The following is a 13850-nucleotide window of genomic DNA, read 5'->3' on the forward strand; positions in this document are numbered from 1 at the left end:
GGAGCCGAATACAGGTCCTCTGTAAGAGCAGCCAGTGCTCTTAGCTACCGACTCATCTTTCTAGCCCCTAATTATAAAATCTTAACTTGGCTATTTTGTAACACTAGTCCTATGACTTAAGTGCGTTTTCCTCTCCAATATTTGCTTAACTGTAGTGGTGTGTGACACTACAAATTAAGTCCTTACAATGACCTTTATTTTACAAGGCATACACAAACACTGAATACATTACCCTAATGCAAGCTTGGGGGGGGGGTCAAGGTTGCCTTGACCCCAAATGACTAATGCTGAACTCTTCACCTATGGCATAGCTCTTCCCTATCACAAGTGAGACAGTAAAGAGTTTGGCTTCTCCCATCCCCTGATTTTCTTCATGGGCTTCAAGGTTCATAAATACTCCATTCTCCAATGGTCATATTCTCTATACAAGCCAGAGCTGAACACTTGCTATCAAGACCTGATGCTATTTGTTGAAGAATTTCAGATCAACTCCACTGACTTATAAAGCAGAGTTTTCTGATTTTCATTTATTAATTTTAAAAAATGCGCTGGCAATGGCTTCACCCTCTCTGTTGTTTATGCCTTAGAACATGAGAAAATATAACGTTTCCTCTGGACATCACACTCATATTTTGATCATTTCCTTGGGCAGCTCCTTCAGCCCTTGCTAATGTTTAGGTTAATTAAGTTCCATATCTCTGAGATGTGCATTTTCTACTTCATTTTACTAAGCGCGTGCTCTGATTTAATGCAATTTCCCTAAGAGTTTTCTCTGCTTTTGTGTGTTTATGTTGCTGTTGATTTCACATAACTCTTTTCTAGTCATCATGTGTGTTGGTCAGGTGGTCAGTCTGAATCTCTGAACAAACACCCTTTTCTCTGTGTATATTTATGTATGATTATATGAACAGTTTTTACATTAATTACTTATTTTTATTTCTGCTGTTACTTCATAGTAGAAAACGGTTTATTAAAGGTTGCCGTCCAATGGCCATCCTAGATAAAACAGATATTGAGTTTAATTATCAGACTCCTTGGGGCCAAGAAAAAAATGCAAAAACAAAGTTAGGAAAAAAAGTATCTAAGCAGCAGGCAGGTGAGCTTAAGACTTTGAAAAGCAACAGCAAAGGTTTTAAGCCAGTCTCTCAATCCTTCTCTGCCTCTCAGTCTCTTAGCTCTACCTGAAAGAGGAGGAAGTAAAGAGATCTCTGTCCTGTGGCTCATACAAAAAAGCCAACTTGAAAATCTACTTCTGGCAAAACCACTCCCAGATGTGTACCCAGAGGAGGAAGAAACCTCTGTGTCACAGACTGGTACCATGACATTCATGAAACCAGACACTATCAGAATCCCACTGAACATCCACTTCTAGACTTTTGATCCCATGTCTGATGTGAAAAATTGCTCAAGACTTCAAACCAGACCCAGAGGACAACTGAACAATACCAGCCTGTATGTTAGCCAAGCCAATGTGAATATTATGCTAGAAGGTACCCAGCTAGCTTGCTGCACACATAGAATGTGCCTAAGAATCCAAGGTGGGGAAACATTTCATTCTCAAAAGACAAAAAAAGTCATGTTTTTTCCACTTCCTCCTGTTATCCTGAATGTTGGATACTATTTCCTCATGGGGTCAAAAGGCAACAAAGTCTATGATTTTGAGTGAAAAAGCAGTGGCAGGATTCAGGTGTTGGCGGTTTTTACACTCTCTTGTGTGAACTTTTAATATACACATGGGTACAAGTATTAACACAGCTGACATGTCTCAGAGAGCATGTCTCAGCACTTCAACCCTATAGCAATTAGAAATGAACCTGTGGAATTTCCCTGGACAATGCCAGCATTTAGATTAAAAAAAAAAAAAAAAAAAAAAAAAAAGTAAATTTCCTATCGGTGGCAACTGAGTTGTATGTGCACCATTTTTTTGTCATACATTTTAATCATTCATCCAGTCACTGCACTTTTTAAAACATGTTGCCCTACACGGAAGCACACACTTTTGTTGTTGCCTATTTTCCACACTGTTTCTGTAAGTTTGCTACTAAAACGCATTAAAATGTGCAAGCACAAATAAACAGGTAGGCTTCACCTGCTTATCTTGAAAAGGTTCTGAACCACATATCTTCTTTTGAGGGAAGGGCAGTTTTATCACTGGTGCCACATGTCAGTTGCAAATTCCCAGGTGTCAAGGTATCTAGGGGCAAAGCTAAATGTCAAGGGCCTGGCATTCCTGTGACTCTATCATGATTATAAAAGAGAAAACAGCACCATGGCATGATTTCGGGCTGTTTCCTCCCAACAACACTGCATATGTTAGAAACTACATGAGGAAGTGTCAATGTTGGCACCAAGAACCACATCCATTTGACCCTGGAGGCTCCTATGGAGACAATGCTGGTTGGATGTCTTGTCCTGACTCTCTATCACATCCTGACTCCTCTCTATCATACCCTGACTCCTGTATATCACACCCTGACCTCTCTATCATACCCTTACTCCTCTCTATCACATTATGACTCCCCTCTATCACATCCTGACTCCTCTCTATCATACCCTGATTCCTCTCTATCACACCCCGACTCTCTATTCACACACTTCTGCAAATAATGGACAGCCCACTTGTCTTGAAGTTCCAACTTTGAATCCTTTAAGAATTTTCCAAAGCCAGCTCCCTGAGCACCTCACATTTAGCCCTAGGTGCCCAACATGGTTTGTCCCTCAGCCACCTGTGGAACTACCACCCATTCACACTGCAGTGCAGCTCTTCCTTCTAGAGGGCCTGGCATTTGTGAACTGTCAGTTTTGCAAGTAAAGGCTATACTGTCCCTTTAATGAAAGCTCATAAATTATTCAGTGTCCTCAGCATCTTATCAAAGTCCCGCGTGCTAAAATAAAAGTTCTGTAATTCTCCTCCTTCGTTTCTTTCTATGCCCCTCCCCACCTTTTCCCATGCTGCAGAAATGGAAGACAGATGCCAGGTCCTTTCATTAACCTTTACACTATTTTATATATGCCGTATAACCCACTCACATCACCATGGCAAGCACTGATGCTACGTCACAGAGTTTTCTTTTATGCAAGGGACACAGCTGATCTCTGTAGCCAGCTCAACCTGGCTCCAACAGCAGACAACAGTGGCTTATGTTTCAAAGGCTTGATTTTTAAGAACAAAAGCTTAATCGTGCAGTTTATGGGCAAGATCATTTTTTCGACTTTGTTGCCCATGGAAACGCTAGCAAAGGTGCAAGTAGAAAGCAAATGGAGGCAACCCCTTACCAAAGCTCCAGCTCCTACAAGGCTTTCAAATAAACAGCTGTGTGGGCACTGCACTGCTTAACAGTGCACGCTTGAAAGCGTGCTCTGTGTTGCTCCTATTTAACTGCATCTCCGCGATAGTGCAGGAAGTCTGAGCTCCCACACAGGTTGCTCCTCAAGCTGAAGATCAGTGTATTGATAATGAAACAGCTGCTTGGCAGAACTTCTTGCTGTGAGGCAGGAAATGAAGGCTGCAGTACAGGAGATATGGCTGGCTTTATCAGGGAGGATGAAAAACCAAGACAGCTTTGCTGACAGAAATCATTGAAAAGGTCAAGCAAAGAGAGAAAAACAACCCTCACTTCTCAGGAACCCATAGACGACATCTGGCCTGGTGCTTCTGGCCTTTCCAGACTGTCAGGATGGAGACTGTGTGAGCCACTTGTTAAGGAAACACCATCACGGACTCAGTAGGAGGCCTGGGTCCTAGCCTTGCCATTTGGGACCTCAGGGTCCCAAGTGAGCGTGGAGCAAGTACCCTGTGAATCCTCTTCCGGCTCCAATGACACATGCTACCTCCACATTATATTGGAAAGTATAGTCTTCCTCGGGGCTTAAGACTTTCAGTGTTCTCAAAGCTAACTATCAAAACTCCTATTTCCCAGAGAACAAAAAGTATAAGGCCAGTAGGTATTCCCTTGCCACCAAGGAACTCAGACTTCCGCATATCCCACCTGACTCTGCATTTGAGAAACATTACTATCAACATGGTGAATTCACTAAGACCAGGACCAAAACTAAGCGAACAAAAACATCAAAACCCAAAAGAATCATCTTAAGGGAATTATGTGATTCCAAATAACTGTCTTATTAAGTCATAAATGTGTTGTGTTGTTTAAATTTGTCAAGTGGACAAGTGTCCATATGAGTGACTTCAGTGCTACTTGTATGCATCATCAGTCATAAAACACTCAAAGCAAATAAGCATAATTTTTTGTCAAAGTATCCTCCTTTGGAAGCAAACCTTTCGCACTGCTAGAAGAACAGGCTACTGGGAGCTGCCTTACTGTTTATCTTACAATAAAGAAGAATTTCTGAAGGGGAAAGCATAAACCAAGGTAAGGTTATAATAATGCTGATATGATTGAAGAATTCAACCATGGGGTGTATTCATTAATTTCCTCATACAGTAGTTGTAGAAAATTGAACAGCCCGTGTAAAAGGAAAATGAGGCACCTGATTTCAAGATCCATTCATAACTTATTACTGGCTTTCAGAAACTGAGCAAGTTTATTGTGAATATAAACCTCACAAGGAAAAAAACTATGAAAAATTTGCCACCTCCAGCCCTTGAGTCTAAATTAAAATGCTTTACCTGAAAACTTCTATGCATTGATAGATTTAAAAGAACATGAAATATTAAAATGAACATCAATAAGCCCCTCGATGAAAATGGCCAAAGAAGAAAAGAAACAAACACTGTGGCTCAAAGGAAAAGTATTCAAAGTAAAATGAGGATGTCACTGTTTTTGATAAGGTATATTTTGAAATAATACAATGATTAGGAAAAGTTATTTTGAATCTTAATAGGATGATACCTTCAGTAAAATTCAGAGTAGAGAGCACATTATAATCAGAATAACCGTAGCCGCAGCCTAGGGACTGCCTGTTCATTCTCTGACTCAGACAGCGCAGATTCACAGAGCCTTCTGCAAATGTTAGTGATGTTTGCATTGTCAATGGGAAGTTGAACTGTACCGTTTTAAAGCTGCTGTGATGGTAAGTCTCGGCTGTCCATTTGACTGGATTTACAGTCCCCAGGAGACATACACTGGGAGTACAGGCAAGAGCATTTACAGAGAGGACGGACTTTGAGTGGTCCTGAATTTGAGTGACCTCCCCCCACCCCATGATTTGGAAAACCAAACTGAACAAAAGCAGGAAAAGCAAAGACAGCTGGGTGTTGATAGTCTTTCTCTCAGCATCTTTGTCCAGGGATGCGAGCAAGCAGCCTTGACCTCTCACTATCACAGAAATACCATATCACTCTGTTGGAATGAACCGTACCCTGGGCTATGAGACAAAATAAGCCTTCCTCTCCTAAGTTGCCTTGGTTTGGGGTATTTGTCAGCCAATGAGCAATGGAACAACTACACTGAAGTTCTGTGTGTCATCGGCTCTCATGTGTAATCTCTTTCACTTCTGGAGAACAATTAAAAAGAGAACAATGAATGGCGACTGGGGTTGGGTGGAAGCCATCTCTTACCCTGGCAGAGTGGTGCCATGAAGTCCCACTGGTACACGCCCACAGGGTTCCGCCTGCAGGTTGCATTGCTGTGGCCAATCATTCGATACCCAGGCTTGCAGTAGTAATGTACCTTGCTGCCCACTGCTCCCGTGGTTTTATTTAAAATGCCCCCATTCTTGAGTGTAGAGGTGAGGCTGCAGTAAGGAGCTGCGACAAGGAAACAGACACAAGCAGGTTACAAACAGGGACAGAGGCAAGACAAAGAAAAGTCTTTCTTTGGGACTAGAGTAGCAAGCACAATCTCTTCAAATACACATCAAAAAAGCCCCATAGGGTTTCCTTTGCCGCTCACAGACTGGATGCTGTGATTCAACACCAGGCAGGATTCTGACTACAGCGTGGCCAGGGAGTGTCAGATCTTCAGATGGGCTCCCCACAGGTGCCCTCAGACAGCTACTCATAAAGACAAGGGTCAGAAATGATACAATGTTGCTCAGGATACCGCCTTCGCAACAAAACCGTTCTCTACATTTTAAGAAAGGAATGATTAAAAAAGGAAACAGGCTTTGATCATTTTTTACAGTCAAGAACACATTTAGTGGCCTGATAGATTGGGCTATGATACAGACATGAAACTTTGTCTATTATACATGAGAATTGCATAAAATCTTCACCCAAATGTAGAAAATGTAGAACTTCATGTTTCAAAAATCTGTATTTGACAACAAGTATCTCCTTGGTTGGGTGACATTTTTAAACTTAACAAATGGCTATCCATTTTTATTTTTATTTTAATCTTTATGTGTATGTGTGTTTGGTACACTTGGAGGTAGGGCAGGAGAAGGGACAGATCTTCCGGAAGTAGAGTTGCAAATGACTATAAGCCTCCATGTGGGTACTGGGTAGCAAACTTGGGCCCTCTACAACAGAGAACAGTAAGGGCCTTTAGTTGATGAGCCATCACCCCAGCATCCAAGTATTAGTTTTTAAAAATACATATTTATTTTATTTTAATGGGTATGTGCCTGAGTGCATGTGTATGTTCATTCTGGGATGATCCGCAGCATGTATGTCAGGCAGATGCAATGTGCAAATGTGTAGGATGTGATCATGTTGACCACATATTATGGCCTGGAGCACACTAGCCTAATCTTCATGTCCTAACAGACATCAGAGTCTCTGAATTTTAAGGGAAAAATCTGTGTGTATGTATATCTCACAGATTATATGCATATACATATGACATATGTAGATACAACTCCATGAGAAAAAATGATCAATTCATGGCCTCCCATCTGACGTGAATGGACAAAGAAATTCTATTGTTCCCTGCATGGAAAGGTATGCCTTGGAAGGCAGAGAGTAGTATCTGAAGATTTCGACATGTTTCATGTCAGTGAGAAACTAAAAAAAATTTACCACATATGAAACAGGATACATAATGTTCATTCTGTTCCCCATGACTTCCGCAGCACTAGCCACCTTTGCACACATTAGTAAACTCAAAACAGGCTGAAAAGTCTGATCATCTGTTCTTTAGAACAAGCGTGTGAAACCAATCCCTGCTCAGATACTGTGATAAGTGCCTGAGCATGGCTTTATCACATTTCCAGGGAAAGAATGTCTGAAATTCCTCCCCATTGTCCATACACCACATCTCTGCCCATTGTCCCCACACCACATCCCCTCCCCATCACTCCTACACCACATCCCACATCCCCTCCCCATCACTCCTACACCACATCCCCTCCCCATCACTCCCACACCTCATCCCCTCCCCATCACTCCCACACCGCATCCCCTCCCCATCACTCCCACACCTCATCCCCTCCCCATCACTCCCACACCACATCCCTCCCCATCACTCCCACATCTCATCCCCTCCCCATCACTCCCACATTGCATCCCCTCCCCATTACTCCCACATTGCATCCCCTCCCCATCACTCCGCACTGCATCCCCTCCCCATCACTCCCACACTGCATCGCTCCCCATCACTCCCACAACTCATCCCCTCCCCATCACTCCTACACCGCATCCCCTCCCCATCACTCCTACACCACATCCCCTCCCCATCACTCCCACACTGCATCCCCTCCCCATCACTCCCACACTGCATCCCCTCCCCATCACTCCCACACCACATCCCCTCCCCATCACTCCCACACCTCATCCCCTCCCCATCACTCCCACACCGCATCCCCTCCCCATCACTCCCACACCACATCCCCTCCCCATCACTCCCACACCACATCCCTCCCCATCACTCCCACACCTCATCCCCTCCCCATCACTCCCACACCGCATCCCCTCCCCATCACTCCCACACCGCATCCCCTCCCCATCACTCCCACACCGCATCCCCTCCCCATCACTCCCACACTGCATCCCCTCCCCATCACTCCCACACTGCATCCCCTCCCCATCACTCCCACACTGCATCCCCTCCCCATCACTCTCACACCGCATCCCCTCCCCATCACTCCTACACCACATCCCCTCCCCATCACCTCCACACCACATCCCCTCCCCATCACTCCCACACTGCATCCCCTCCCCATCACTCTCACACCGCATCCCCTCCCCATCACTCCTACACCACATCCCCTCCCCATCACCTCCACACCACATCCCCTCCCCATCACTCACACACTGCATCCCCTCCCCATCACTCCCACACCACATCCCTCCCCATCACTCCTACACCACATCCCCTCCCCATCACTCCCACACCACATCCCCTGCCCATTGTCTCCACTCCACAAGTTTCAATGTCTGGCTGCTGGTGAGGTTCTCTGATCTCCTTCACCTAGAGAAAGCTAGAATATTCCAGCCCCCAACACATACCTTACCCCCCTGAGGGAGATTTCTGCCCTGAAAACACACAACAGCAATGGGAGTGCTGGATGGGATCTTTCCAAGGAAGACAGATCTCTAAGACTACCTGACTTACTGCTAAAAATGGGAGGAGCTTCAAGCCCAGGTATTGAGGTCCTCCTCTTCCGCCCCCCAACAGCCCATGCTCTCATGGTGTAACAGACACACTGATGTAGGTCAGAGCACACTGAAGACTATGCATGGGCCTAACATTTCATTGACGTACTAGAAGATTTAATTAATATAATACAGATAAAAACTTACAGACAATAATTAAAGAATATGGAAAAAGGATAAAATAACTTAGATTTTGATATGGAAGTACACATATATGTATGCCAAATGTAGACTTATAATGTAAATTTTCATATAACATATAGGCCAGTAAACTATACCATATTTAAAAATAAATATGTAGAATGCAATAGATGGGGTGACATTCTAGGGACAATGGTGATTATTGTTTATACCATTTATGGCAATATAATCAATTCCCACTCTAAGTAACCCTCCACTATGTTCTTCTTGCTGGTCATCAATTGTCCCAAGTTGATCTATGCCATAAGCTAAACCTACTGTTAATGAAGACATGTGGTACTGAAAGCCCTTTCCATTGATGTCCAAACCCTTCTGTTCACCTGCATAGTGAATCTTGAAGCCTTTCTTGCTGGTCGCATGGTCTGTAGACCAGCGGAGGTATAGATGGTTACTTCTGCTGGTAAAATTGGATTGTTCAGTGTGGTTCCCACTTAAGACCACTAACAGAGGACTTTGTCCAGAAGAACCTAAGAAAAATAGAAAAAGAAGACATTCAGATGTGAGCACCTACAAAATGCAGATTATTCCTACTTGTTGATTAAACATGTGTCCACATGTACAGTATATAGTTATTTATTTCCAAAGAAAACAACCAGCACCATTTGGTGAAGATTCTATCTTTTTTCCATTGTATGGAGTTGGCTTCTCTGTCAAAAATCAGTCTCCATAGGCATGTGGGTTTATTTCTGGGTCTTTGATTTGATTCCATTGATCAACTAGCCTATTTCTATGCCAGTACTATGCCATTTTTATTACTGTTGGTCCATAGTACAGCTTGGGAACAAAAAATTTCAAATTAAAATAACAACAAATATATTCCATGATGATAAAACAATCAGGGGGAAGGGGAGGGAAACAAGTGCATAAATCAACTACACGAGTTAAACAGTGGCATTTGAAAGCGTGGAAATAATTGTATTATTACAACTTATACTGCAAGTATAGAAAACCAGAAGCTTACTCGAAATGTCAGAGGCATACAAGTTAAGCCAGCCATTTTGAGGAGCAACTGGGTCATATATAGTAAATTTGAAGTTTTAATTCCATCAGCTCTAGCAGATAGGTACAAGAGCTATTTATATAGCAACAATATTCCAATATTATTTCTCATGATAAATTTAGGACCAAAACTTTCCAAACCAAAGCCAAGTGTTGCAAGTATCATGAGGAGAAATTAAATTTATAGAGTACACAAAATTAATAAAGTAATATACATATATTCACATAGATAAATCCAAGAGTAGTATATGGATGTCTAAGAGTGCCCATTTGTAGATTAGTGTCATAGTGAGCACAAAATTCAACTGTGTGCAGTACCAGAACCTCATGTGCAGAGAGATGATGGATGGGCTCATGGGGGAGTAGATGGATTCATAGATAGTGAGTGGATGGATGGATGAGTAGAGAGAGATAAAGAATGAATTGTGGAAACATTCATAACAATGTCTTGCTTTAGGGATATAACTGTCCACATTGGAGCTAGGAAAGAACCGTGCATCAGCGGACATTCCCAACAACTCTCCGTGCCCCTATAAAGAAGCAAAGATACAGAAAATGTGAACATAATCTAAAAGTTATTATTGGCATGTAATCTTTATTCTGTATATGTGAAGGTTGTCAAAATTGTTAGACAGCAGAGCTGTTAAGTGCCCAGTGTAGCATCTTTTGGCTGCATCGTCATGTCGCTTGGGAGAGAAATCACTTTGTAGAAACAGGTGCTGTATTCAGCACTCTTTCTATTAGTGGAGCCAGCTACATCTCCTTGTCCTAAAAACATTATTGCCTTGTCTGCATTTCACAAGTTCTCTCATGGAAAATGTGTAAGAGTATGGGAGAGTAAGCCTCCTGTGGCTATACATAATCTAAACTTATCAGAGCAAAGGGGGCCCTCCTCCCCTCGAATCACACATAGAATCTCCATTCATGGAAAATACTGACAAATCACAGCTTCACTTTGTCTTACTCCCAAATCACTTTTGGGGACTCACCCCAGATAAAACGGTGCAAGGCTCTGCTGGAATCTACACAAGCGTCCATTGAATTCCTGTTTTCCATAACTTAGAAAGTGACTCCCCTGGATATATGTTCTATATAAATAGAGCTAAATGGAAACAAGCTTACATGGGTGGACGTTGACTCGAGTCTGAATGGTGGGCTATAAAAAGTGGTGACTGCAACACAGATACACAGAGAAAAACCATGTGATGACCACACGACACATCTATATGCTAAGGAGAGGCTCAGAGACACCAGATTCACCACAGTTAAACATTGCACTCTCATTCTCCAAGTCTGAGAAAATATTCTCTGTTGTGTATACTAGTGGGGGAATTGGAAACAGCAGTCACAAAATTACACAAGATAAAATAACAAACTAAGAACAGGCATGGAGGCTCCCTAGAAATGATTCTTCTTGTTATGAAATATGATCCCCAAGGAGTCTCTGTGAAGCGTCCTGCCTACTCCCTACAGAAGAATAACCCCACTCTATGTGGAAGATGGGAGAGTATGAGCTGTGTGCTATTGGCTCATGGCTGTAAAGCAAGACCATATACCCACTGAAGGAAAACACTGCTGGAAAATTAATTATCCTGAGTTTGTCATAGTTTGAATGTCAATTTTACTGACAGGATGCAGGAGTGAATTTTCAAGTGTTTCTACTCTCCCATCAGATTCCTGACTGTTCATCTTTTCTCTGTCTAAATCATAGTGCTCAGGCCTGTCTTGGGAAGCATGCCTCTACAAAGCATGTATCAAACAAAACAAAACAAAACAAAAAAAAAAACAAGAAAGGAGAGGTGCAGGTACATCGGTCACAACAGTCAATGCTGTGGTCTCAGCAGCCAGCCACAGCTGGGACTCACACACTGTTCTTCGCTGAGTCCTATAAAAACTAAGAAAGTGAGGAAAATCCACACTTGAATAATAAAATTCACACAGAGAAATTCTGAGTAAATGGTGCTCACAGCCAGTTTGTTCAGCCTACTTCTGCTCAGTTCATGAAATATAAAATAGCACCTGTGCTGCCAAAATAAAGACGGGAACAGTGTTTAGTGCAGAGAAAATGCCATTACTTGCAGAAGTTTCAATACAAAACTCTGATCTTTCACTTTATAGAAAAATATTTGAAAAGCAGAGTTAGGCGAGCCATGAGCCACTGTTAATTTGGCAGAAACTAGTGCTGTCTGCTCTGCTCTTCTCTCTAGCTTTTGATTTTGGTCATGGTCACACTTAGAATTGTGTTCTGGCCATATTTAGACAATACCAGACTGTGAGCAATTAGGGAAAAAACTTTTGGCAAGGATTTTGCTTCTGAAAGTCAGAAGCATAAAAATACTGCCTTCTATATTCAAATTCAAATGAATCAGAGGAAACATATAAGCTTTCAAAGATCATTTGCACACCAGTAGTTACTTATGATACAAATAGGAATATACACCTGCACTTGTGCACACACTAGGAGAGACAACAGCCTGTGAAGCACTCTTTTCCTTTATATCTGCAGATCAACGCATTGGAATATATATATATCACTTAAAGTTTTATTTTCAATTCAGCAATCTGCAGAACTTGACTCCTGGGGTTTGACCTACACAAATGATTTACTTTTCATACTCCATCAAGTTAGTGCGACTCACAGAAACACAAAATCAATAAGAGAATTTTTAAATCACTGAATAGTTAGTGGCTTATCTAACCCTGATGAGAAATCCATGGGAACACAAGAAAACCCTGTGATTTTGGCCACGCATACTATGTTTGGCCAAATTTTGCTCAGAAATGATGAAGCTTCTATACAAAGAAAAACCCTGGCCTTGGTTCCAGCTCAGCTGACAGTCCAGCCACCTGCACTGCTGTATTAGGGTGCTCATTAGAGCTGTAGAAAACCAAAACGCATGTGGAAAGCAACATCTTTTGGCATCAAAGGCACTCAATTTAACTATATAAAACAACTCTGTAAAGACACTAGCGACACTTACCACTTTGATGCTTTGATGTCTGTGTGAAGCCCTCATTTCGTGCATTTCTAGTGAAGTAGACATTTGGAATGCTAAAAGTGTCCTGTGGTATCCCACTAATCTGTGTTACACACATACACACACACACACACACACACACACACACACCCCTGCAGAAAATCTGTAATGTGAACAACGCAATAGTAGTGTTTGAAGGTCGCCTAATATCTGAGAAAGCATAAGCCCTGTGGTGATTCATTTGTGCTGTTGTTGTTGTGGGAAGACGCAGTTTAACAAGCCTGACCCAGATTGATAGCGAGACATTAAGATGGTGTTTTTGTTAATGACCCTCACGATGCTCTCTCTCTCTCTCTCTCTCTCTCTCTCTCTCTCTCTCTCTCTCTCTCTCTCACACACACACACACACACACACACACACACGGCTTACCATCAAATACTTCCAGTGCATCAAATTGCTTTTCACTTTGAAAGGTGTCCACAAAGAGAGTGATGTTAAAATTTGGCTCCACTTTGATAGTCCAAGCACATGTCTGGGAGTTAAAGTAGTTGCCTGGATACCCCGGGCTGAGGATCACCCCAGAGGAGTCTGTTCGTACTTCATTTGCTGGACATTGTGCTAAGGAGAAAAGAGGCAGTAGAAGTCTGCATTAACACCAGGAATCCAACACTGATGAGGTGGGTTCTGTCTCTCTATACAGGGTCCCTTGAGAGGAGAAGACAGTCCATTGAGCTCTGACTACGTTTAATGCAGGACATGGGCATCTCTGAGAGTGGCACAGATATAAGGAGCAGTGTGTGCCTTCTACTGGGTTTATACAACACTGGCCGCTGAATCTCTGGAACAACCTGATGAGGCTCCCTGAGTTTCATCACACCATCCCAAGCCACCCCAGTGCAAAAGTAAGACAGATATCCCACCTTGATACAATGTAATAAAGTGTGGCTCTCTATAAAAGAAAATTTTTTATTTCTGCTCTGACTCTTGCTATACTTAGATAAATAAAATCTAAGTGTTTGATGTGACCATTTAGGTATGAAATGAGCCGGAGAAACATTGTCCAAACCCACTCTGGAACGTTTGCTACAGTCTTCAACAGGACTCGTGACTTCTAAAGTAAATATGCTTTTTTTGGAAACACCAAGTTATTGCAAGTTTGGTGATACTTTTTCCT

The 13850-nt window shown here is 42.4% G+C and overlaps 1 protein-coding gene across 1 annotated transcript in view; it reads right to left on the reverse strand.

Moving 5' to 3' along the window:
- The window catches only part of Csmd1 (CUB and Sushi multiple domains 1), a 1555368-nt gene that overhangs the window by 71808 nt on the left and 1469710 nt on the right, over window positions 1-13850 (reverse strand). Inside the window, exons 47-49 of the mRNA XM_051170014.1 lie at window positions 13106-13294; window positions 9019-9165; window positions 5522-5710 (exon numbers count right to left, since the gene is read on the reverse strand). Coding sequence (XP_051025971.1) covers window positions 5522-5710; window positions 9019-9165; window positions 13106-13294 — 525 coding nt within the window. The remainder of the gene's footprint in view (window positions 1-5521; window positions 5711-9018; window positions 9166-13105; window positions 13295-13850) is intronic.

The sequence above is a fragment of the Acomys russatus genome, chromosome 27, assembly GCF_903995435.1.
Source record: "Acomys russatus chromosome 27, mAcoRus1.1, whole genome shotgun sequence".
Lineage (NCBI taxonomy): Eukaryota > Metazoa > Chordata > Mammalia > Rodentia > Muridae > Acomys > Acomys russatus.